Consider the following 27,618-nt stretch of genomic DNA (forward strand, 5'->3'; position numbering starts at 1 on the left):
CCTTTACAACTTAAGCCCTATATAAATTGTGGGGGACGCTGACAATGCACTGCGACGCATTGTGAGCTTGTCTATCGGCTATTTTCAGAGAACATTCCCCACAATAACACAGAAAACAGAAAGTACACTAGTATAGAGCCCTGAGGGACTCCGGTCAACCATATAGTGTTTAAGTGGTTAAGAAGAGAGGCCATGGTTTTCGATTGATAGCGAGCACTCCCCGCACCCGTGGGAAATCCCCCGGTCCGTCCGCCTCCATGTAACTGGTTTTAGAAAAGTCCTAATATTTTAGCCAGAAGTGTTTTTTTGGTCAAAACATGCTTTTTCTACGGACCCTAACTATAGACTGGATGATCGCGCATACAATGTTATTTTACCAGTGGAAAGAAGAAGTCTCCTCCTCCACCTCCGTTGTTTACATGCACATTGGAATGTAAACAACATGTGGATCTTCAAAGGTTAGTAAAAACGCTCAAATTCGCAAAGTGGAGACTAGATCATGTTTTAACTCTGGCAGTTAAAGGGTTAAACATCTTGGCTGGAAATAGCCGATCGAAAAGCTGCTTGTTGATCTGCCTTTTTCTGCGATCTCTTTCCCCACAATACGGATACTGGGGTTTTAATAGGTGGCACTGGCAAGATGGTCCGAGTCTGATAGGGTCAAGGTTTGACTAAATAACAACTGCCAGAACAGAGATTGTTTTTATTTATTCGTATTGGCTGATACCAATTTCTGGCCAAAACTTAGGACACTTACTAACGTGCAGAGCTGTCCGTGCCGCACCAAACATAGTAGCTGATCTACAAGCTCTCAACGTCACGGACTGGCCGTAGGACGAAGTATCCAAAATTGCTCAAACAGCTTTCCTCAAGGTCTTTCTCTGCACACACGTCTCAAATCAACAGTAATTGGAAAAGGAAGTGTAACTGTAAATGCCTCGACCCCAGGTCATGCGTTGTTGTGTCTCTCAAGGCATCTTTTGCTGCGTGTGTCAGGTCTTATGGACAGGAAATGTAGCAATTTCCAAAATCCCAGTTCAAGATGTCAGAGTGAGAAAATGAGGACAGTAATCTCTTCCAGTCAGCAGCATAGGCCCTCACCACATATAGGCCCTCACCACAGCATTTGTCTGGCATACACAGCTAAAGAGGAGAATGCCACAAGGCTAAGCTACGTTGTATTTTTAGCTGATTTTAAATCCAAATCATGACATTACAAAAATGCATAATAAATAATATATCGTATATCGTCGAAACCTGTTTCCACAAGATGTCAAAAACTGTTCTTATGCACAACAAACTTTGAGCGTTTTTTGTAGGCCAGTGGTAGGCCACGCTTCAGGGCGCTTTGACTGGGACACTTTGTACCGGACAAAGCCAGATGTTGGAGCTTAGCACCTTCCAGAAGCACTGTTCAAAGAAGCGACAATAGCCTACCGGACCGGTATCTACAAGCATTGCAAGGTGAACTTGTTGTGAGCTTGTAGATCTGCTATTTTCCCTGATTTTGTGCGACCCAACAAGGTTACAACGTTACAGCAACAAACCCAAACATATGCACCTGGCGGTGCATGTCTTCCAAATCTGACCTTGGCTCTAGGGGGAGATAACAGGTGGTCATCTTTTCATGGCAGCCTACTGGAGATTATCATCAGGTTTCATGAAGATCTGCCCATCTGTTCTCGATTCTTACCATGAATCCATGATTGTGACTTATTTCTTTGGGGCAACCTACTCATTATTCCAAGCAAGGTTCATGTAAATCCGCCCATGTGTTATTCATTTTGACCTTTTTCCCAAACGGTAATGAGCTCTTTTGGGCAGCCTACTGCTCTGATCATTCCCTTCAAGTTTATTTAACATCTGTCCATCCAGTCTGAAGTTACATTGCAACACACACACACACACACACACACACACACACACACACACACACACACACACACACACACACACACACACACACACACACACACACACACACACACACACACACACACACACACACACACACACACACACACACACACACACACAGAACTAAAATTGAGATCACTTAGTTTACTCTAGTGGAAGATATAACTGTAGCAGCCAAAAGCTGCTATAATATAATAATAAATGTGTGTTGTACACAACACGCGCTACTGCTGTGATGTTGACACAAGAAAGAAAGAGAGTGTGTCTCGAATTATAGCAGACAATGTCTGTAACATGAACATGACCATTTTCCTTCAGTTTAATTTTCTTATTTGTGTCAATTTAAAATCTGGCAATTTCCCACATCCTCAATATGTCATTCACAGGTGGAATTCACTACCAGTCAGAGCATGCAGACATTTTGTGCGAGGGCTTTCTCTCGTCGCCTTAAACGGAAACGAGAGCTTCAAAGGAGGACAGGCGGAATTGAACATCACTGATCATGCAATGATTCACGATGTGGTCACCAGGTAGGGATGCACATTTGAAATGATTTCCAGGTTCGCGGAGGAGCAGCAGGCCAATCACAACATCAAAATCTAAATCTAATCTAAACCAGTGGTTCTCAAAGTGGGGGTCCAGGGACTGTCAAGGTTCCTTTGGGGGTTCTAAATTGACCCTTACAAGTCTATAACTCTGACAGTATACAAAAGGAACCAAATGATCCCGTTAGGGTCCATTTGGTTCCTTTTGTATACTGTCAGAGTTAAGGGGGTCCATGAGATGTACAGGTTTGAGAACCAGCTCCCTAAACTGTGTGCTGATAGTCTATAGATAGTCTATTGATCGACATAGAGGTTATGGACAATTGTCTTATCCTCTGAGTCTGTGCTTACCTCTGGTGGAAGAGAGGAAAGGCGGGACAGCGGGAGAAAGGGTCAAGGATGTCTCACTCTGCTTGCTGCTGATACCCTAAGCCATGTAGTCCAACCTGGGGAAGAGACGAGAAAGCAATAGTAAGCATCACAATCGGCTTGATAACGGAACCTGAAGGTTTTGCCTACGAGGGTAAAGAAACATATGAAGGGATGAATGCTAATGCATCAATCAGATATCTACGCGCCACGAACAGACGGCGTCCAAAATGGTAGCGTGGCAGGAATTAAACATTAAGTAGCACTTTAGAGTTGCCTGATTAAAAAGTAGTAGACCCCTTAACTAAGGCTGCGTCAGGGGACGATCCGACGATAGATGCTGGCGGGTTACTATGGCAACCCGCAGCGGTCTCTATGACGATGGAAGTGGATACGCACACGCAGCGCAGAGACAATAGCGGGACGAGCTGCAGAGTGCTCTCTCAGGGTGAACACTCTCAGGGTTGAGATTAAATCAGCCTGAAGACGGAGGCTCTGGGTAAGCTTTCAACAGAAGTATGCTTGGTGCACAAACAAGCTGGGCTGGATCCCAGTTGGGATTCAACCGGATACGGCCCCCAGAGTGTTAAACTGTAATTCTGTCCATGATATCATGTTACATAAATAATAACCACCACCACCTAATACATTGTCTTGTCTCCTCATTTTCTCATTGATTGATCTGAATTCCTCCACACGTTCCAGGTTGAAAGTGGTTACAACCACTTCAAAGCAGTTATAACCACATCAACCTACAGTATATTCAAGGTTTTACATCTTGTGTACAGGTACATACTGTAAGAGTAAAACGTATTTTGGTTTGGCTTCCTTCAGACAATGCAGCAGCATATAAAATAACAACAGCAGAGCAAAAGAAACAGAAAGATTGTTTGGAAAAAGAAAGGGAGTGTGGAAAGAAATAGCAATGCGAGAATAAAAAGAGCATCGTCAAATCAAATGCGCATAAAAATAATTTGCTATATTGTATACAATATAGCAAATTGCTACTAACTTTGTGTAAACAACTTCACTGTATATTCTATGTGCAACAGGTTAGTGTATTCAACTTTACAGTATGTTCCCCTTTATCCCTCTACACTGAATGAATCGGTTCGAAAATCACACGCTCGTGAGCGTGCCGTGTTGCTCTGTCTGGACAAAGTGGACATGAATTCCGAGTTACTACATGCTTTATGTGGAGGTGTATAAAATGAGACGGAGACAGAAAGAGTGATAAAGTGAGAATTAAAGAGAAAGGGGGGATGAAAGAGATAAAGAAAGGAGGGGGGGGGAAACAAGCAAACAACTATCATGGCTGACTAGGCAGCGGGTCATAAACACGGATGCTGCCCCAGTAGAATCAAAGTGCAGGTCCAGATGGCACAGACCTGCGTGCTGCTCTGCTAACAGCGCTAGCAGCAACAAGTACCATGTGTTTCATCAAAGCGGCCACACACAAACACACACACACACAAACACGCACACATCGCGCACGCACGACAGTCTTAAACTAAGACTAAATGGTAGATGATGGTGGACAGATATGACATCAAGAAAAACCAGTAGGGCCTGGGTTTTTAGGTTCACTTCACCTATTCTCACTTGGTTAAATACGATCACAGAGGCTTTTATATGCCAAGTACAAAAGTCATTTTAGGCGTCTTACTGGTATTATATTCTCTCTCTCTGTGTGTGTGTGTGTGTGTGTGTGTGTGTGTGTGTGTGTGTGTGTGTGTGTGTGTGTGTGTGTGTGTGTGTGTGTGTGTGTGTGTGTGTGTGTGTGTGTGCACTGTGTGTGTGTACAGACAGATATACATAGATATACAGTGTACAGTACTATATGCACACATTTTGTGCAGTTGGGTCACATGTTTTCATTGTGACTGTTGGGTTGGGTGTGTGAGGCTGCTCTGTCTCTCACAACCATATAAAGGCATAGTTCTGCTGCACAGTGCAGGTGTGTGTGTGTGTGTGTGTGTGTGTGTGTGTGTGTGTGTGTGTGTGTGTGTGTGTGTGTGTGTGTGTGTGGGGAATGTCTTCTTTACCACTCTACCTGCCTGGTATCAGCCAGCTGACAACTACAAGGCTGATGTGACTAAAGCCTCAGTCATACTCAGTTGGGTGCTGTGCTGGCAGTGGTGGAAAAGGTATTCACATTCTTTAGTAAAGTATAAGTAAAAGTATCAATATTGCAATGTAGAAGTAATCTGTTACGTCCAGAATTCAGTACAAAAGTATTGGCATCAAAAAATGTACCAAAAGTAGAAAGTATTCATTATGCAGAATGTCCCATTTAAAGTTTTCAAATCTAACATATAATTCACCAAATGTCTGAGTGAGTGTCTGAGTGAGTGTCTGAAACAGCGTTTCTCCTCAGTGGCTGGAGCAATTGATCTGAAATCGCATCACCATTAGCATATGAACACACCTGACATAACTGTGAAGCCCGTTTGTCACTTTCACAAATTGGCCTCATGGTGGCGCTATAACAGTCCACTTTACGTTTCGGCCTGTAACTCTTGAACCGTAGGTCGGAACATTACAATTCTTTTTTCCCTGGATTCCTTGGGTCAATACGCATCTCCCGATATAGGCCCCGCCCATTTGCGTCAGGATAGATTTTCCGCCATTTTGAATTTTCTCCAAAACACACTTTTTGCTCCTTTTCCTACATATTTTCTTCAAATGTCACGAAAATGGGTACACATGATCTCTGAACCCATGCAATGAACATAGTCAAGGGATATTTTGATAGTCCATACCGTTCGTTCGTAACGGGCCTCCAAAGTTAGCGGGAGGGGCCCGTTTTGCAAACAATAGCCATAAATCACAAACAAAACGTCGAGTCAACACTGAATTTCTGCCACAGGTTGCGGGTGGCTTACTCAACGAATCCCCAGAAGCATTTCCAATTCGACCCGTAGAGGGCGTCACAAACGTGCAAAACGTAACCGTTTTGTTCCAAAACGCGTTTTTCAGGCGGACCGACCCTCTCAAAAAGAAACACAGACCACTCTGCGGATGGTCTCACGGTCCAAACCGCTGCACACACACACACACACACACACACACACACACACACACACACACACACACACACACACACATAGCCATTAAACGAAACGGGTATTTCTTACATTGATGCTCCTACATATTATCATGCAAGTACCAGTTAAAGTTACTTTCCATCCCTCATATACCGTGTGCACAGTGCACATCCCATAACCCACACACTGCACATCATTTCGGAGCTCATATCTTTGAACGGGTAAGGACTAGTGTATACAAATGTTAGAAAATAGCAAATTTCCAAGTTCGCAACGCATTGTGAGCTTGTAGATTGGCTATGCTCAGTAAATAGCAGATCTACAAGCTGCTATTTGCTATTTACGGCATGCAACGTGTAACCAAGTATAAATCAGGCTTTAGTCAGATCCAAACAGCAGTACCGTGTACACATAGGGTGTACTGTACACTGGACACTTATATGCTCCTGTACTTTGCATTGTTATTATACATAAAGTCCAGGAGGAGCTCATACATAACGGGACGGCAGTGTCTCCAGAGGTTGAGCAGCCGCCTGGGAATCGGAAGGTTCCCGGGTTCGGCCCAAGGCTCCTCCCAACTTAGTGTCAAAAAGGAGCAAGACATTTAAGCCCTAACTGCTCCCAATGGTTAGTGTGTAAAAGGGACTATACTGTAGACTGAGAGCACCATTTACCATGTAATGCATTGCAGCAGCAATGTAACGGATACAGTGTATACACACTCTGTCTATGTCAGAATTCTTTATTATTTCTCTCTGTCTCAAATCTGTACAACATGCATTGTTTCAGCTCTGACAAAGCCATTCATTCTTTGACAATACGACTGGACAGACACACACTACTATTCTCAATTAATTACACACCCATACGGGGGCTTATATTAATATATTTACAGGTATATACAGTGATAGGAGAAGGAGAGCATGGCAGGATTTAGACATTGTGAGTAGTACTGAGTGGTCTCAGTCACATAACAAACTTTCAGCAAAGAAACTTTCAGCAAAGAAAGACAACTATGAAAAAGAATGAGTGACATCGAGGCCTATAATTGTGCACCAAAACATAAATAGGAGGCGATTTCAAGGCACACCCATGGTGTAGTAGACATACGACTATGCAGGAGGACAATAACAAACACAGAGAACAGAGCTGCTCTGTGCTGCTCCCTCCCAAGGCTTGGCATACTGTCAGGAAAAGGTCAAGGGTCAACTATACTACAAATAGACCTGTCTTTGAAGCCCTTGGAGTGACAAAACACAGTGATGCTCACACACGCACAGCACACAAACACACACGGCAACACAGTCACGCACACGTACACACACATAGACTGTCAGAAAGAAAAAACTCACATGCATGAAAATACGCTCAAAATGTGTGCGCGTGTGCGTGTGTGTGTGTGTGTGTCCATGAGATAACTGGTAGCAGTCTAAGGTCTAGTAGCTGATAAACAAGGTTCAGTCAGGGTGGTCTGGTCTCTGTACGCTCATATAAACACACTCCATCACCTGAGTGAGAGTGTGCATGTGTGCGAGTGCGACTGAGTGTGTGTGCTTGCGTCGTGTGCATGACAGTGAGAAAGACAGAACAGAAAGAAAAGCGGAGACAACAGAGTGAGAGAGAAAGAGATTTGAACAGTGAGTGCAACCAGCAGCAAGAGCATACCGTGTTTACTAGTCTCAAAAATGCATTCTCTCTCTCTCTCTCTCTCTCTCTCTCCATCTATCGACCAATCACTATGTACCGCTATTTGAGTCAACAGTTTTGGGGCCTGAAATAGACCACTGTCTGTTCCAACAAAAATGACCGCTTTATCCGGAGATAAGACAACAGTGATGTCATTCTTTTGGCTCATTCTCTCCAGTCACTGTTCCGCTCTGTTCCCACAAACACACACAGAGGTTTGGTTGTGAGTTTCCCTCCTGGCTGTCTGGTCGTCAGCGAGGGTTTCCTTTTAAAAATCAGTCAAAAGGAAAAGAAGCACACGTACACACACTGAATTCTAAAGGCTACTGGGCAAGCGACAAAACCCAAGGGACAGGAACCAAACCTTAAGGTGAAACAGGACAACAAATTCCACTGCAATGCAGTCATACTTCAGAAGGATTTAAAAGAACACAAAATAAACAAGACAGCAGTAGGAAGTCAGTCTGTGGCCTTCCATGTTCAATGACCCTCACTGTTGATTTAAATAACCCGTAATGGTCCATTTGGTCACATTTATTTTGTACACAGTAAGAAATGAATAAATGAACACTTAGGATTTAGTATAGGGTTGGTATATTAAAACAGAACAATGAAAAACTGTAAGCTTCAGGGCAGTAGTCTAGCAGAAGGCCTTAACTTTCTGGGTGAGTATTTTATTTTCTGGGTAATGATAAATGATCCATTTTATTCTTTGGCTCCTTTCTCCAAGACACTCTACTGTGTGCATAACATTCACCATTTTAACACACACATTCACACACAGATGGAGGAAAGCCATGCAAGGATTGCAGGAACCAACCTGCTCAGCAGTCTGTGGTTAAGTGCCTTGCTCAAGGACAGTATGACACTAACGGAGGGGGAGCCGGGTATTGAACTTGGAACTTTCTATTCCCAAATGAAGCGACCGCTCTATCCCCTGAGCCACCGCTGCCCTGGGTGAGTTCATCAATATCAAGATGTTTGCTTACTTTGCTATAATACCTAAACCTGTTCTGCAAACAGTAATAACAAACAAAAAAAAACGTCTGGCAAACAACCACCTTTCTGCACAGAACTAATCTGTCATGATGATTGTGGTAATCCGTCGCATAAATGACCTTTTAAACCCATGTTGACAAAAGAAAAAGTGAGGATTGGGCCAAGACTGGAAGAGCTACAGTATCACATCATTTTGGGGCCAAGAATTTAAATAAGACTCAAAGGCTTGTGCCTGGATTACCTTGTCTCACTTTATTGTCATTCAACCAGACAACACAGTGGAAAAACACGTCTGAAATTTGCTTGGTAGGCACAAGCTTGCAAAGCGATACTGTGCCCACCACTGCCCGGAGACTGAAATTAGTCAAACAACTGGGCATACAGTTTACTGAAGAAACAGCATGTGGAGATAATTGCTTTCCCACCCGGCCACATTCACACAGCAGCATTTGACAGCATTGTAATTCACACTTTACCATGAAACAAAGCCAAGTTATAGGACAGACGGGCCTCCTCTGAGACACACACACACACACACACACACACACACACACACACAGAGAGAGAGAATGTACTGTGCTCATCTCTGCGACCATTGATCAGATTCAGTGATGCCACCATTAAAGGCTTAAAGAAGTAGTTCACCCCAATGACCCCATAACGACTTTTATTCAATTGATTACTCACACCATGGAGACTTCAATAATATTTTTATGTTTTTGTCGCATTCCTAAAACAATAATTTGATAACAATACATTTACTCTCATTGATTCCAAATTGGGACCCGGATTTGGGTCCCCATTTGGAATTAATGGGGGTAATTGTACTATAATATATTTTTTTGTCTTAGGAATGCGACAAATACAACACAAATATTATTGAACTCAAGTCTCCATGTTGTGAGTAATCAATCCAAAAAAAAGAAAAGAAAAAAAAAGTCATTTTGGGGGTGAACTACTCCTTTAATGTTAGGTACAGGTATCAGCCCATCCCACCCAGAGATGACAAGCCAACTGTCAGTCAGCATGTCCAGCTGTCAAGACTAGATGATGCCCCATCATTTAGACCGTGAGAAAGAACATCAAGCTATGTCATCATGATGAAAGGTATAGCACTGCCAATGCCAACTAACCTTAAACCCCGTCACACACAGCATGTTGACCTTGGCAGAACATTATTTATTCTGGTCGGAGGTACTGAGTCAAGGTGCAGGCAGATGCTGTTATCATAGTTGTGCTTGCTTGTGGGTATATGGCTGTAGTTTTAACCACCAGTGGTCCTTGGGGTGATCCCAGCTAAATGATGGAGAGTTGGTAACCAAATGGACCCTCATGCAGTAGATCTTTAACTGTTGAGAGTTGGACCCTTACGGGTCCATTTGGTTTCATTTACGCTCTCAAGAGTTACCTTAGGCTTATTGTAAAACGCAGCATTACGTAATTAACAAGAAGTCTACACAATTAGAGAATGTAGAAGAATTGCTATTTTGATTGACCGGTTATCAGCCCTATGGCACCAACATCAATACAGCAAGAAATTGTAGACAAAATCCTATCCAATGACAACAAAATATTCTACATTTTTTGGGGGGTCCGTGAGGCTAAATGTCATCAAATGGTGGTCCGTGGCTCAAATGCAGAATAAATAAAGGACCTTGATATGAAAAAGGTTGAAATCCACTGGTATAGGTGGTATTATAAGTAGGTGGGTGGGTGTGGGAGAAGCTAACATCAATCTGACAGGTGACAGCAAAGTGCTTAGATTATCTGACATATTGTTCTATTAGGTTCATCGCAACAAACCATGTTTTCATTTCATTCAACTGAAAAAATGACCAATCCTCAACAAACAACCTTTAACGTTCCCGGCTAATAGCAGGCTGGTGCAAACTGACTGACAGCACAGGCTAACATGCTAAAAACAAGACCGTTACCCACACGACACGGTCACGCGATGTCATCTTACCGAATCTGCCGGAGAGGACCCAGAAATCGGACGCGGTCCGTGCGACACTGACCCCGTTGAGTGTCAACTGAGCAGTGTGTCTGTGCGTGGAATTGTGTGGAGTTATTTTTCCTGGACATCCAAGTTTATTTCCACGGAGGAAAATGGCTGCGACTGCTCATACATGGGGTGACGTCATCGCGGCTATCAGACAGGAAGCTTTGCGGAGGGGGGTTATGATATCAAGACTGTTTATTGTATGTAGACACTATGTAATATATATCTATTATGATATATATCTATATATAATAAACGATGCCAAGAAACCTCAAATGCCATACACTTTATTATATTGCATTTGACAAATGCACAGCATTTGAGCTGCCATATAACATCTCTTTAACCTTTAAATTAAGTGCTTTCCTTTTCAGGACAAGAAAATTTACACTTATTCATAGTTAAAAATGTTTAGGCTACTTCATAAATGGACCCTTCACAGATGTTTTAAGATAGTAAACACAGCCGTAGTTAATTAACATTGATAGTGGATACGTTTGATTTATGTATAGCAGTTGGCAAGCATTAATTGACTAATTACAACAATAAAAAAGTGAAAAGGGTCCATTCCAAGAGTTCCACAGAATTGTGTTCTATATACAGAATCAACTTTGTCACATCAAAGGTTTACAGGTGTATACAACATCATTTCCATATTTAATATTCACTGACAAACAATTTATACAAATGTACCAGACCTGAGTTAAACACATAGATTCAAATGCACCCAAGGCACTTTAACCTAGTTTGAAATTCACAGAAGGCAAAGTCAATCTTGACAGACAGTCACAAAACTATACATACAAGAAGGGCTGCAATTACATGCTGCAATTACATGGGCTGCAACTACATGCAATTGCTCTATAGTCTATGGGTTAAAATGTATAAGGAAACAACTTTTCTCTAAAGCATAACACACCCTTAGATTATGTTTGTGTATGTCCGTTTGCCCTTCTGGGCGGGTGCAGGGACGTCAGCAATATTGTGCAGAAAGTCATAGAGCATCTTTGCATTGGATGTATGCCCCAGTATCTGTGCCAGCTTGTCCTGGCTGAACGTAGCTAAATCCGCCAGGCTGTCAGCGTTGCTGATCAGTGCCCTGCAATTCTTGGCGTTGACCCCTGGCATCTTTAACAGGAAGTCGTGCGGTCCGGGGTTGTAGAGGTCGGCGGACTCGGCCACCGTGTCGGACGACTCGCCCGTCACGGCCTGTGCCACCGCGGCGTCCGGTTCCGGGCGGCCTCGCTTCAGCTCCTGGAAGAGCTCGGCCGTGGCGTGGGGCGACGGGCACCACAGGATGCGGAGGCGGGGGAAGTGCAGGGTGAGGAGGGTGAGTCGGGAGGTGACGTCGTTGGGCGATATCTCCTGGCGGAAGTCGGAACGGGCCACGAGGGAGAACGGCTTCGCCGGGTCAAACTCGATCAGCAGCACGGGCTTCTTGTAGTAGCGCGTCATGGACAGGCACTGGGTGTAGAGGCGGCCGCTCTGCAGAGAGCCGATCAGGTCGCTGACGCTCTTGCGCTCCACGCAGGTGTCGTCGGTCAGGATGTAGTCCCCCACCTCCAGGGTGATGGGGTCGATGTCCAGGCCGCGCCGGTGGAGCAGGGAGGGCAGCTCGCTGCGGAACTCCCGCATGTCCACGATGACGCGCGACGGCTCCTTGGGCTGCTCCTGTCCCCCTGTTCAAAACCAGACACAGATGTCCTTCATGGTTACTTTATTTTATTTCATTACTTGCGCAAGCAGAGCGCGCAAATACTGTAATCGGCTGGGGATGTATGTACCGGTAGGTGTCCCCCCTTTTTGAAGACCACAGCCCTGAAACGTCTGGGATTTTGGGAATGTATGTATTATATGTATGTCGTTGTCTCATCATTACAAATTTCTTTATTACATTTTTGGCATATGTACAAAAAAATCATAAAACAAGTCATTCTAACAAGTGTCTGCATTTTCGGTGTCTCCCTTTTTTGAAGACCGTAGCCCAGAAATGGCTGTGATTCTGGGAATGTATGTATGTATGTTGGTGTCTCATCATTAACAGCCAATGAGGGATCAACATTCCTGGTGATGCCACTGGTGATGTTAGCAGAGTTTAGTATATATAATCTCACAAACCGCTGGACCAGTCAGTGCCAACAGTGCACACTGCCACTAATTCTAGTTCACATGTTTATGCATTTTGACATTTATACTCTTTACATTTCTTAATCTATCTATAAATGCGACAAATCTCTGTCTGTTTGTTTGTTTGTAATCCGCGTATCTCGAGAACCGTTCATCCCACCGGCTTCAGATTCGGCACGCGCGTTCCCCGCCGCGGCGCGGAGTGCAGTGCCGGGCCTCGGCCCGACTCGGCATGCGGTTTTCCCGAAGCGGCGCGAAACGTTCGGAATCTCCTTACGCGGAGCTGATTGTTGGCTGTCATCAGGCTGAGCTGACATCAGGCTGTTCCTGAGGAAATCGGCACAATCGCTGACTCATTGTGACATCACTTCATAAAAGGCTCTGACATCACGTACGCCGCATGAGTCAACAAAAAATCTCTGTGAATGTGTATGTATGTATGTGAATCTCGAGAACCGTTCTTCCCACCGGCACGCGCGTTCTCCAGATATGGGCATAAAATGAATCCCCGAATGGGGAGCTGATGTCTGACATCAGAGTTTTCCGCAACCGGTACTGTGTGTGCAGAGATCTCCATATATGGGCATAAGGGGACAAAGGCAAACAGATGGTCAAAACGGGTCCTATGACAACAGGTATATTGGGGTTTGCATTAAAGAGTGGGGACAAAGGCTAACAGATGGTCAAAACGGGTCCTATGACAACAGGTATATTGGGGTTTGCATTAAAGGGTGGGGCATTCATGGGGTCCGCTCCAAAAAAGAAAATAAAAGAGACAAAGACAAACATAAGACAAGCGACAAAGCGTGGGACTGGGAGGATGACTTGAATGATGCAGATTTAAGCAGGCTGTGTATTCTGCTTAAAGAAGAAACAAACAAAAAGCGACAGAGATCTCATATATGGGCATAAAATGGACGCAGATAAACAGATATCTCCATATATGGGCATAAAGGGACACAGACAGACAGATACAGAGATCTCCATATATGGGCATAAATAAGCAGGCTGTGTATTCTGCTTAAAGAAGAAACAAACAAAAAGCGACAGAGATCTCATATATGGGCATAAAATGGACGCAGATAAACAGATATCTCCATATACGGGCATAAAGGGACACAGACAGACAGATACAGAGATCTCCATATATGGGCATCAGAGTTTTCCGCAACCGGTACTGTGTGTGCAGAGATCTCCATATATGGGCATAAGGGGACAAAGGCAAACAGATGGTCAAAACGGGTCCTATGACAACAGGTATATTGGGGTTTGCATTAAAGAGTGGGGACAAAGGCTAACAGATGGTCAAAACGGGTCCTATGACAACAGGTATATTGGGGTTTGCATTAAAGGGTGGGGCATTCATGGGGTCCGCTCCAAAAAAGAAAATAAAAGAGACAAAGACAAACATAAGACAAGCGACAAAGCGTGGGACTGGGAGGATGACTTGAATGATGCAGATTTAAGCAGGCTGTGTATTCTGCTTAAAGAAGAAACAAACAAAAAGCGACAGAGATCTCATATATGGGCATAAAATGGACGCAGATAAACAGATATCTCCATATACGGGCATAAAGGGACACAGACAGACAGATACAGAGATCTCCATATATGGGCATAAATAAGCAGGCTGTGTATTCTGCTTAAAGAAGAAACAAACAAAAAGCGACAGAGATCTCATATATGGGCATAAAATGGACGCAGATAAACAGATATCTCCATATACGGGCATAAAGGGACACAGACAGACAGATACAGAGATCTCCATATATGGGCATAAAATGGACGCAAATAGACAGATATCTCCATATATGGGCATATGGGCATAAAATGGACCCAGAACTATATCTGCAGTGATCTCCATATATGGACATAAAATGGACGCCGACAGACAGACAGATACAGATATCTCCATATATGGGCATAAATGGTCACAGGCAAACAGATGGTCAAAACGGGTCCTATGACAACAGGTATAATGGGGTTTGCATTAAAGGGCGGGGCATTCATTCCCTATTTACATCGTTCCCGAGTTGGCCAGGTCGCCGACTAGACGCCAGCTTCTAGTAATAATAATAATACAAACTTTAATATCTGGATTTTATATAGTACTTTTACACTACAGTACAGTACGGCACAGTACAGTAGTACCATAAACTACAGTACAGTACAGTACAGTACAGTACAGTATGGTACAGTACAGTACACTACGGTACAGTACAGTACAGTATGGTACAGTATGGTACAGTACAGTACAGTATGGTACAGTACAGTATGGTACAGTACAGTACAGTACAGTACAGTACAGTACAGTACAGTACAGTACAGTATGGTACAGTACAGAACAGTATGGTACAGTACAGTACAGTACAGTACAGTACAGTACAGTATGGTACAGTACAGTACAGTATGGTACAGTACGGTACAGTACACTACAGTACAGTATGGTACGGTACAGTACAGTACAGTACAGTAATATGTCCGACCGGAAACGTGCTGCGGCCGACCGGAAACGTGCTGCGGCACAATAGTTCCGCCACAATAGTTTTTTTTTTTTTTAACTTTTTTTTTTTCACAAAAACATTTGTTTTCTTATTTTTTAATTATTATTTTTTTTTACTTTTTGTGAAAAAAAAAAAAAAACGTTTTTTAGTAAAGAAGCGGGCGTGGACTCTAGATGTGAGCGGCCCGAAGGGCCGCGAACCTCTAGTCATTTATAATGGAGGTCAAAGGGTCTCGAATTGCCCAGATTTGGACACGGATAACCTACAGTATATACAGTATTATATGATGATGTCATTGATACATTTAACTTATAACTGTTTGACTGTCTACCATACTGTAACTATCTATAAGTGGGATGAATGAAAGTCCAATCAATATGGAGCCATGTCATCGATAAGTTATAGATAAGTTATACTAAAATACACACAAAAGGTTAGGAAAACAACTTTACTTCTGTCCATTATATCTCCCCTTTAATAATATCAAATGGTATTGTGTTTTATAGCATCGGGCATTCATGAAATGAGCAGCACAGCCAAGCGTGTACTGTGGGTAGCGCCCCCCAAAAAATTGCCAAAATGGCCCGCAATACTGTTTTGTATTGGTATTTACCTTTGTTGCTTGGTGCATTGAATAAAAAAAACACATATTTTTACACTTTGTTCATTTTAAACTCTGTGTCAGAGAAGACCAAAACGAGAGTGAATGCCAGCAGAACAGTATTGCAGGCCATTTTGGCACATTTTCTGAGGGCGCTACCCAAACGCGTAGCTGCGCTGCTCATTCCATGAATGCCCGATGCTTACAAGCTGTACCTCGCTGTAAAGGTGACTAATCAACAATAAAAATGAAATAAAACACAATACCAATTGCTATTATTAAAGGGGATATATAATGAACTGAAGAGTTACGTTTTCTAACTTTTTGTGCATACCGGTAGTTTATTTAATCGTGTTTTGTGCACATCCTTGACGGTCAGACTGTATGAATAACACATTCGATTCCAGGTATATTAAAGGATTATTGTCTCCTGGACAAACACTAAAGTCACACTTTGGATCAAATAAAACAATTCTGAGAGGGCAAGGAGGGGACATTTCATACATAGTATTCCTGATGGAATGCAGCAAGCCATGTACATGATTGTAAATGAATGGGACATGCCTGCTTTGCGAGTGTTGACGGTGGCGTTGGCAGGCTCCAGGTTTCTAGCCAGGTCCAGGTTAGTATCTTCTCTGCCCTCTCTCTCCTCTGGAACCACCATGGTTGCCTTCTCCCTGCCGTGTCACAGAATATTAGAATACAATATTGTCGCTGTCGGGTACAAAGGTTAGGGTTGTGTTCCAATGAATCCAATGTAGTTATTATTTAGTCACATGCTCTTGTTAACACTTTTTATTGGTTAATATTTATATAATTCACACACAGACTTAACCACTTTCGACCTGGTGTCCCTATTTTCTTGACAGAATTCAAAATACTTCCAACAATGACTAATACATATCTCTGTTCAGCCACTTCGGGGGGTTAGAAGAAACAGTTCTGACCTGATCAGGTGTTCAAAGGCTTTCTTCTCCTTAGAAAGAGCCGTCAGATACCTCTGCTCCTCTGTTGAGCCCCCATAGATAAGGAAATACACCCTGAGAAGAAACAATGACGAGAAGGACAAGATTACAAATGAGAGCAGACCAAAAACGCTGACCAATCTACAAAACACTGAAACTAGTTAAGTCCTTTTCCATGTTGAAAACAGCCATATAAAACATCGAAATATTTAGAAAGGCAAAGCTGGAAATGGTTTGGGGCCAAAATACATTTCTGATCTTGTATGATATCGTGAAACATCCAGACCTTTCAGGTCTGCTTTTTGTCCCTATAACCACAAATAAACGTGGGGTCGTGGGGAAGCAGCATTTGGTTATTATGCACCACATAACTGGAACAAACTCCCAGAAGAATGCGGGTCTGCTGCCTCTCTTATTTCTTTTAAAACCTTTCTGTTGGCCGCTGCCTTTGATTGAGGTATTTTGATTTGTTCTCTTTTCTTGTCTCCTCTGCATTGTAACTGTATCAGTTGATTTGTACTGTATTTTGTTTTTTGCATCCTAATGTCATTTTATAATTGCATTATTGGGTCATGCAATAAAAAAATACCCATTGTTTTATTGTCTGTGTCCCTTTTATGCCAATATCTTTTTTTCTTTTTTTTTAATGAGCATGAAGGGTTGTGGACTGTCTGCGCACACGCACGCACACCAACACAAACACTCACCTCAGCGGCTTCCCCGGCCGACTGGCCTTGTAGATCTCTAGCTGGCGGACGAAGCTGAGCTCAGCGTCATACAACACCACAAAGCTGGGTTCCACCTCGTGCAGCACACGTGTCAGGCTGTAGGGGTCGCTGCAGCCCCACAGCGGGTGGATGACCGTCATGGGCTCCTTTAGCAGGCCGTAGTAGGCGTCTGACGACAGGTCCAACTTCAGCTGCTCTTCCTCTTCTTCCTCGTCCATCTGTCCATCTTCATCTATGCTACTGGCCGTCCTCTCGGTTTCCTCCCTCTCGTGGTCTTCGTCCTTCCCCATCATCTGGGTCAGGGTCAGGGATTGTCTGCTTTTACTTTTAGAGGTCTTCTGTGCTGCTTTCTTCCCTTTGGATGTCTTCTCAGGCTGCCAGTGCTTGGTCCAGCCTTTGCCCTGTCTGTGTGAGTCCAGGTCTAAGGCAGCCGCGGCGGCCGTGTCCCGCTTGCCGACAGTGCGCGCGTACAGCCGGTTGAGCAGCGCGTCAGAGCCGCGGTTGATGTACTGCTGCAGCTGGGCACACGTTCTGTCGTCACTGGCACAGATCAACACACGGCCTGCAGGGAGAAAGCAAGGGATACTGTAGACCACTGTTTTCCAAACATTGGGTCAGGGCCCATTTGTGGGTCGCAGACAGTTTTATGAGTCCCTTTGTTTTTTGTTTCCAACATTTTTTTATTGACTAACAAAAATCTATTATTATTTTTATTTATTTTTTGAGTAATTTCATGAAGAAATCAAATACATTTTTAAGAAATTCCATAAATTAGGAAACAAATGTTTAAGAAGTAGGGAAATAGCCAATCTACAAGCTCAACGCTTGTGAGGCTGTGTTGTGTATATCAACACAACCTGAAAAGAGTAAGCCTTTTGCAATGCTAACTAGCATTGCAAAAGGCTTACTCTTTTCAGGCTTACTCTTGTCAAAGAAAATAGATGTTGTTACATAAAATGTCATCATATCTACCCTGTGACGAAATTGTGTGGCGAGAGCAGTGACTTGCACTTTAAATACAGCCAGAATAATCACCAATTTACTCTAATTAACGAGCTGTCACCAATTGACACTGTTTAACGATGACTGACACCTAGCATTCTCCCTGCTCAGGACTGGGATGTCTACAGGTGTGTGATTCAGGCCACGGCTACACGCAGTACACGGAGCTGGATATTTCTGAAGCTAGACATTTTTTTGTGCTGTTGGGGCTTGCAGCCACATGAAGCTGGATATTTCGGCCGCAAAGCTGGATATTTTTTAAACCGGATAAATAAGTGGAGAGATTGAAAAATATCCGATTCACTGGATCCGTGTAGACAGGGAACCCGGATATCTCTGAAGACTTTACTGTGTGTGTGTGCTTGTTAGACCTAGATATCTTTGTCGTGTGGACCTAGATATTTTTCCATGTGGATATCTGAAAAACCAGGATATGTGAAAAATCCAGCTCCATGTAGCCATGGCCTTAATCAGCACTCAAGGGCAGTTGTGCAGCATTTGATTCTTTATCATTTTTTTAACTGTGCTTGGACCATGTTATTTGGTGTATGATAAAGACCATTCATTTTGTAGGGTTCCAAAAGGTGTATTCCAAAAGTGTGGTGACTTAAAAATTAATAACCCTCATTTGCTGTGAAAAGCCAAGCAGCATTAAATACTTGAGCAGTGAACCTGAAGAAAACAACATGACATCAGAGATGACTTCCTGTTCCAACAATATGTTGGTAGATAGTGTGGTGGATAATGGCTTAGACAATCTGAGTGCTTTTTAGAAAAATGTACACAATTAGTGTAATTATAGTAAAGTCTGACCTGGTTCATGTTCAGAGCTTTTGTTCTCCTTCTCAATCTCCTGGAGGACCTCAGTCAGAGCCTCCCACTTAGGACTCTTCTCCAACACCAGCTCTCGCTTCAACTCTGAGATACACATGTACAAAGACAATTTAAAAAACATTCTCTGATTCAAAAACAAATACGATAACATTAAATAAGACATACTATAATAGTAGTAATTTAATACCAGTAAGACTCCCTAATCGGGAGATAAGCGACCGTTAGGTCGCATGTATATTATGTATGTATATTCAATTCTGGTTAACCCCTCCCACTCTCTGGTGATATGCAGGAGAGGAAGAGCACTTTCAGCCAGAGGCTCACTTTCCCCCGAAAATGCACACAGAGCGGTATAAACGCTCTTTCTTGCCAACTGCCATCAGACTGTACAATTTACATGTATAAGAACTCTCTCCCTTATGCATAGTTATGGATCGACTCAGGTCTATTGTGTTTGTGTCCATGTGTTTGTTGTGTTCTTGTTTTGTCCAGTAGTTTATCTATGTATTGTCACACTTTGCTGCTGTAACATCTTAATTTCCCTTCGGGGATTAATAAAGTATATCTCATCTCATCTCATAAGCAATGTCATGGTGGCGCTAGAAGAGGGGCATTTGAGAAATCAGGGGAAGAGGTTGTGGTTTGCCAGCCAAGGAGTGTGTGTGCAAAATTTGGCATGGATAGGGGCAACAGTGCCGGAGATAAGAGTAGGGCCAAAAGTGTGAAGTGACGTGACGGACAGACGGAGGGACTGACTGACAGACAGCCGGTGGAGGTTTTCATAGTAACTTGCGACCTGACGGTCGCAAAAAAATAAGATTTTACTGAATTCCAGCCAAGTTACTCTTGCTTGATTACAATGTTGATTAACTTATATCGTCTGAACTAGGGTATGTAGCTCTGGCCAAAACTATTCATTTAAAATGCTTTGTCAGTTACCTGTGCCAGAGACCTGCTTCTTCTCTGTCTCTGCTGCCACTTTGAGCTTCTTCTTGCTGTCTGGGATGCGGTACACTCTGTTCCTGGCATTCACAAACATGGAGGTGCTGGAGTCCAGGAACAGCCAACCTGGTGGTAGCATGTTCACATGATAAACCAAGTAGCAGCTATTGTAGTGTAGGGGTACAGTGAGCTATTATTCCAAACGTAGGAGACGGTGTTTGAAGGAACGCTTCTTTTCCGTTCAAGCACGCCGCGGTTAGGGTTGCGTTTAGGCATAGTTTTACTGAGGTTAAGGCTAGAGTTAGGCATAGTTTTACTGAGGTTAAGGTTAGGGTTAGAGTTAGGCATAGTTTTACTGAGGTTAAGGTTAGGGTTAGGGTTAGAGTTAAGCCCTTTGCACACAGGCGCGTTTAACCGCACGGATAAAACAGACAATATCATTTTTTGAAAAGAAAACAATGATTCTCTATGACCACATGCACACCGGCTCCGAATTAGCCGTGCGACGAGTGGCTGCCGCCGTACGTTTTTTTCTCGATCGAACCCAGTTCGATTCGTGCGTCTTGTCGCATGCGGTGAAAAACTCATCACTCCTTTTATGACTCCTTTTGGGATCCGCAGCGCCGATTCCGCAAAGCATTGCACACCAAATCCAATGCGTTTTATTCATACAGCAAACGGAAGAAACGCAACTGTCCTGTGTGCAAAGGGCTTTAGGCATAGCTTTTTGCGTTAGGTTTAGGCATAGAGGTTAACATTCACACCCGTGCAGTCCAAGTGACCACAGCCGAGCGCTCCGGACCTCCGCTCCAACCAATCACAAGTCGCGCCTTCTAATTTATGTAACCCCGTCTCCTATGGTAGGAATACTCGCGTACAGTGAGGGGGTGCATCACAGCCTGGATAAAAGCTTGTACTCATTTTCAAAAGTCAAATGCAAGCACATTAAAAGTAACTACCCTAGCTTCAATTAAGTATTATTATCTAAAGAAGAAAACACCTGTCTCTTTAGATATTACTATGCTATTACCATATTTGCTGCACATTATTCAAAATTTAAGCACTTGCCTGGCATACCTTTCTGTACTCTGTAGCTGTGTGCACCTGTTGTTGTCAGCCATGCTTACTGGTGCACAAAATAATATAAATGCTTTATAAAACTACATATGACAGCCAGGACAACACATAGGGTGTTTTGCTGATTCAAAACATATCCGACTTCCAATATGCCTACAAGACAAGACAAGACAAGACAAGACAAGACAAGACAAGACAAGACAAGACAAGACAAGACAGGTGAAGTTGGGGTTGTATGCCAGCAGTACAAACACATTTAGTCGGCCTCACCAGAGTTGTTGCCAAAGCTCTTCTGGCTGCTGTGCAGGGACTCAAGCAGGTTGAGGAAAGTGACACAGTCGAACTGGGTCAGGTAGAGCAGCAGAACTCTCAGCACCTTCAGATCCTGGACCAGGGCCTTGGTTTTGGCCCCCAACTGGTGCCACAGAGGATCCAGGTAGTGACGGATGGTCTGGGTGGGGGGAGAGGGCAATTATTATTATTATTATTATTATTTGTATCAAACTCCATGACTGGAATGAGCAATTAATAATCTTGAGCATGTAAACTAAAAGCTGTAGGCAGCTTTCCCCCCCTTGTTTATAGATTATTGTACTTGTGTAATGATCACCATTGTTTTCATATTGCCTCTCTCAATGTTATTGTTCACAATATTGTTTTTCTATCAAGAAATAAATCAAAAAGAGGCTTTGAAATAAGTTATAAAAGGGTTGGGTTTTACAGTTTACAGTTTAGGCATTTAGCAGACACTTTTAATCCAAAGCGACTTACAATAAGCAAATAAACATCACAATAAGAAAACAAGATTAAGTGGCAGTACATCAACAGCAATATAACAAATGTAAATGAATATATATCTAGAAAAAAAACTATATAATCCATAAAAAAGGTTTCTAAAAACCTAAAAACAAATGCTAACTAGCTTCATGTATGGTCATTGATTTTTCCAGTAGTGCTAAGGGTTTAGGTGGAGTCTGAAAAGGTGAGTCTTCAGTCCTCGGCGAAAGCTAGCGAGTGAGTCCGTTGTTCTTTCCCACACTGTCTAGGTTCTATCCTCTATTCTGTTGTCTAGTCTAATCTCTCTGCAGTCGTGCCGTTGTGGCAAACCTTCTCGAAGGCGTTGCCCAGTGTGTTCTCCAGGGAGAGGTCTTCGGCCTCCAGTGTGGGGTTGTAGCGCTTCAGCTCCTTCAGGCAGGCACCCATGATGTCCAGGATGGAGCTCTGGATGGTTTTCATGGCCGGGGTCAGAGCCACGTGCAGCTCCACCACCTCTGGCTTGTGTCTGTCTAGAGCCGTGTTCACCGAAGCTTGGAACCTGGAAGAGGGCCGGGTGAACGAGTTGAGTAACAGATAGAGGAGAGGGAGAAAGGGAAAGCGATGTTATCAGACTTAGATACTTGGCCAAATCTCAACTCCATTTCCATTTGTTAATTACTAATTGGTGACATGTCTACAATACTTGCCAATGTTCTCTGTATCGCTGGTAACCTAGTTTTCTACCTATAGTGACATATCTGGCTCACAGAAGAACTAAAGGCTTGGTTTGAACTCTGTCTGTGGGCCATGGAATGAAAGTGAAGTTAGTACTCTGAACCATATTTGGATGTTCCTTTGCAATGCACACTAAATCAAGACACCATCAGTGTCTGTGTGAGTAGAACTCTGCTTGCTCAGTGAATGTGATGATTTTATGGCTTCCATTGACAACAATGACCATCAGAAATGATTGCGCATGCACATCCACAAGAAAAGTGGCAAAGTTATCCTTTAAATTGCAATGCAGAAATCGAGACAAAGTCAAGATGAGAATCCACCAGACCTGGGCCAGAGGTAGAGTTTCTTGACAAAAAGGTTCCTCATGACGCGCTCCACCTGGCAGAATCCAGTGGAGAAGGCTGTGGCCTTGTCTGTGAAGGCTTTAATGAAGCCAGTCTTGTTCTTCTGTCTGAACAGGCGCAGGATGAAGGCCTCCTGGCATGACTCGATGATCTTATGGGCCCGGTACACCAGGATGCCTGGAGACACATCAGATTAAAGCAATATCAGTTATATGCTTGTTTTTTTTTTCTGCAACCATGATAGATTTTCCATAGAGTCAACTGTTTCAGGGTTAACTCTTGAAAATAACCATTTCAAAAGTAAAGCACTATTGTATAACTTACCGAAAGTTCAACCTTAGTTCTCAAGTTACCATCTTGCTTAAAACATTCAGACTCTTGCACAGACTAGGTAATCTATATTTTACAAATATTGAAATTGAACGGTGCACTTCAGAATTTCAAAAATATATTTTGTGCCGTTTCAGAACACAACATGACCTGTAGGCTATGTAGGGCTGTCACAATTATTACATAATCGTCTAATCGTGATAATCGTCATGTTGAAAGATTTTCATATATATATATTTTTTGTAAAAAATAGTGGAAATAGCAGATCTACAAGTTCAAAAAGCGTTGCGATGCACCGTGTTGTGAGCTTGTCGATCGGCTATTTCCACTATCAATGATATTTTAAAGTTAAGTATACAGTTGTCAAATATGTCAGTAATTTCTTTGTATATTTAGGTTATGTGTTATATCTACCATGTGCAACTTCAAAGCCTAAAAGCCAAACAGAAATGTAATTGTCAACGTCAAAAGCCCAATTAAATCATGACAAGTGACAATTAATCGTCATGTAAAATTACATAATCGTGACAGCCCTAATTTTGTGCCGTTTCAGAACACAACATGAGCTGTATGATACCTGATATGAGGTGTGCAGGGATGCGGTCTGTGAGGAAGTCCACCACCAGGATTCTGCTGGTGACAAACAGCACCCCTCCCTGGGTGTACACATTATAGCGCTCTGCGCTCTGGATGTCACTTGTCACTGTCCTAGGCAGGTGTGACACACCCTCGATTCTCAGCTGCTCTGTAAAATACTCCTGGGAAAGACGGGGAAGGAATACAATGTGAGCATTGTCCACTATTCTGTGACGTTTCAACATGTGTTGCTCAGTCCCCCTACGTGCTAGTAAAACCTAAGGGGACACCGTGAATGATGACCTTTCTATAGTGGCACATAGCTCTGGTCCAGAGCGCTCTGACAGACTGTTGGCTAAAAGACTAGACCAGGATTTCTTAGCCCCTATGACCGCCCAACTTCAGTCAAAATAAACTAAACTACTTCACTACTCACCAAACCAAAGGTAGTTTTGCGTTGTTGAAAGTCTATTCTCCGCGGTGGGAAACCTCTCAGCACCCCACCCACTCTGTACAATACAGTATTTGTCATGAAATAAACCGCATCCAACTCGACCGCTGCTTATTTCCAGGTTGTGTCTGCGGTGGCTCGAGGTGGGTGCGTTTTATTGAATGTATTTTACAGAGTGGGTGGGGTGCTGAGAGGTTTCCCACCGCGGAGAATAGACTTTCAACAACGCAAAACTACCTTTGGTTTGGTGAGTAGTGAAGTAGTTTAGTTTATTTTGACTGAAGTTGAGCGCTCCTAGGGGCTAAGAAATCCTGGCCTAGTCTTTTAGCCAGCAGTCTGTCAGAGCGTCAGTGCAGCTGATGCTCTGTACCAGAGCTAAGTGGCACACAATCAGTTGTGTGTGCAGTAAATGTAACTCTTGTGTCCCGGGCTGGATAATTAACCGAAAATATATCAGAAGTCAGAACAGATACTTTTATGCATTTATTTCTAAAAATCGATTCTTCTAACAATCAACTAAATGTATTAATTCGATTAACGCAAATACCGTAAATAATATCTACAAGCTGGCAAAGCATTGTGATCTTGTAGATCAGCTATTTTTGCTTTTTTTATATATAATCTATTTTTGCAGTCTAGGAAAAACATAATAATCGTGATATTGATTTGAAGTCATGTCGCCCAGCCCTACTTATGTCCTTGGCACAATGACAAGTGTTCATCATCACTTGTTAAGTTGTTCATCATCACTTGTCTAGTCTATATTAGGGGCAAATGTATTTTTTTAAACTTTCTGAATCTTACAGTACTAGGATGCTTGCCACCAGTTCTGTAACTGTTACACACAGCCACTCTCCCTCCCCGACTCCTACGCAAACAAAGTGAAGGTGATGATGACGACATGGAGTCGCCTATGTGATGCAATCGCAGCACATCTAGGCTCCAGGACAGCTTCCTCCAGGCAACCCGACACACACAAACAGGCAGTTACGCACACACAATACTATACTCTTAACATCCCTAGACAACCTGCTCTATTATTTAAAAACTCCCCCAAAAACACACAGGCACCTGACACGTGTGACACTCAGTACACACAGAACTACTACTTTGAAAAACTGCTGCTATTTGTCTCAGGTTTTATTCCAAGTGACTGCAACATCTTGAAATGTTGCTAAGCACACTGACTTATATGTTCTCTCTCTCTCTCTCTCTCTCTCTCTCTCTCTCTCACCCACTCACTACACGGCTATGCCGCTCCGAGATAGAGCGGCTGATTGATTGATTGATTGAAGAATTTATTAGAAGTTTGCAATAGAAAAAAAGTACAGTTCAGTACAGTACAAATCACTGGTACAAGGTGAACTAAAAGGAGATCCTAGAAAGCCGAGGCTTATTTCCACAGGAACCGCACTTTAAGTATCTCATATAACATTGAAAGACACTGACAGACGGATAGAACATAGTACTTTATCTAGGATAATATCAGTTTCAAAAGCATAACATCAAATACAAAGGCAGAAAAAAAAGAAAAGGGGGGGGGGGAGCATTGGGGCTTAGTCTATTTACAAGTCACGGGTAGCAGCTGTCTGAAGGTGACTTTTCATACCAATTTTGAAGGCATAGCCGTGTAGTGACAGTGACACACACACACACACACAGGAACAGGGATCTCTTATGGCCTAATGGGCATATATACATACACTGATATAGAGAGATTTATTTCCAGATCTAGGGAATAATACATGCCCCTTCGGTTATGCAGAAGGATATTTGAAATATCATTCTGAAATATCATATTTCAGAGCACTTGCATTGCAGTACCCATGATAGCCAGCTCTTCAAGTGGGACATGTAACGTAACGTTGTTATGTAGTAATGTGTTTTTTTCTGACCTGTTCCGGAGTAGTCGCGTTGAGCAGTAGTACCAGGCTGTCCTCCACACTGTGCACCCGCATGAACTGCAGCAGAATGCGGTCTATCCCCATCCCCTCCGCCGTCACCAGCAGCCCGTCACAGCCGAACAAATTCAAGAACATCTCCGTCTCAAACTCCAGCAAAGGCCCCGCCATGATTAAATCGTCACGACATCAACTAAAACAAAGATAGAGTCTCGTCTTCACAATGATTAAAACATATATAGATAGCTAAAAATGTAGGAGAAAACATAGACACAGAGAGACACTTTAATATGGCAAAGATGTTAGGCAATGTTTTGAACTTGCACTTCCTGTCACGTTGAGACGGAAACCTTATAAACAAAGATAGGCAAGTCAAATAAAAGATCTAGCGCCATCTGCTGTCCTGGAGGTTATAAAAAATGTGAGGATTACTTTGAATGTGGTTCATCCTCATCCTTTTTTCTCAGATAGGATAGGTTAGGAGTCCCAGTCAGATAAGGTACAACTCATCTGCATCTTTAACCATATTTTCATATATTCATTCATGTATTAGTGGTGTGGAAGAATGTCTAATCAACATAATATGCAACGATATTTAGAATACTGAAACCCAAGAGACAGTGGTGTGCAAGTAATTCCTTCCTTCCTTTTATGACAAATGTAGAACAATTCAGCTCTTTGGCAAAACCAAAAAATACATTTTCAGCCTGAGAGAGAGAGAGAGATACCACAATATCTCCCCCCCACAATAATCATATTTGAACTGGGGACCCTCCTCTGCACAAATAAAATTGGAATTGTGGGAATTGGCATTATATTTAGTTTGACTCGATCTATTCCATTGAAAATAGATGATCTACATGTAGATCGTCTATTTTCACAATGTCTGCCTAATATTTGTCAATTTAACCAATGTTTGACCAGAGGAAATAAAAAAAGGCTTTAAAGTTTAATTGTCGCTTTGGAAATACCTTATACTTATACTGTATGTTAGGGTTAGGGTTAGGGTCACAAATAGCCTAAATAAGCAGACAAAAATCGAACTGGAACACAAGCTTCGTAGGGATCTCTCCTGGCTGGATTTATTCTGTTTACTATGAGTTGGAGAGATGCGGATCACACCACAGCATAGGGGACACCCCTGACCCCTGTTTGTTTAACCTTGAACTTTTTGTAA

General features: G+C 42.8%; 2 protein-coding genes across 2 annotated transcripts in view; both read right to left on the reverse strand.

The window, feature by feature from the left end:
- mrtfba (myocardin related transcription factor Ba) overlaps positions 1-10,659 on the reverse strand; it is a 43,925-nt gene extending 33,266 nt beyond the window's left edge. The window contains exons 1-2 of the mRNA XM_080748177.1: positions 10,530-10,659; positions 2,814-2,908 (exon numbers count right to left, since the gene is read on the reverse strand). The gene's annotated coding sequence lies outside the window, so the exon portion shown is untranslated. The remainder of the gene's footprint in view (positions 1-2,813; positions 2,909-10,529) is intronic.
- A 179-nt stretch (positions 10,660-10,838) lies between these two features.
- Positions 10,839-26,730, reverse strand: ercc4 (excision repair cross-complementation group 4). Its single transcript, XM_080747105.1, has 11 exons — positions 26,436-26,730; positions 24,091-24,271; positions 23,165-23,360; positions 22,453-22,660; positions 21,616-21,796; positions 20,266-20,394; positions 19,306-19,410; positions 17,470-18,052; positions 16,745-16,837; positions 16,362-16,474; positions 10,839-12,244 (listed from the first exon to the last, which is right to left on the reverse strand). The coding sequence occupies exons 1-11, from the start codon at positions 26,610-26,612 to the stop codon at positions 11,487-11,489; spliced, it is 2,724 nt and encodes a 907-aa protein (XP_080603231.1). The 5' UTR covers positions 26,613-26,730; the 3' UTR covers positions 10,839-11,486.
- Between the last annotated feature and the right edge of the window lie 888 nt (positions 26,731-27,618).

This window comes from Nannobrachium achirus (assembly GCF_963921795.1).
Source record: "Nannobrachium achirus genome assembly, chromosome: 18".
NCBI lineage: Eukaryota > Metazoa > Chordata > Actinopteri > Myctophiformes > Myctophidae > Nannobrachium > Nannobrachium achirus.

Excerpts from the sequence above, each read along its gene's own strand:
- ercc4 (XM_080747105.1), bottom strand. The coding sequence starts at position 26,612 with ATGGCGGGGCCTTTGCTGGAGTTTGAGACGGAGATGTTCTTGAATTTG. Across the intron at positions 24,272-26,435 it reads ACGCGACTACTCCGGAACAG|GAGTATTTTACAGAGCAGCT; the intron begins GTCAGAAAAAAA and ends CGTCTTTCCCAG. Across the intron at positions 23,361-24,090 it reads CCCTGCACACCTCATATCAG|GCATCCTGGTGTACCGGGCC; the intron begins GTATCATACAGC and ends ATGTGTCTCCAG.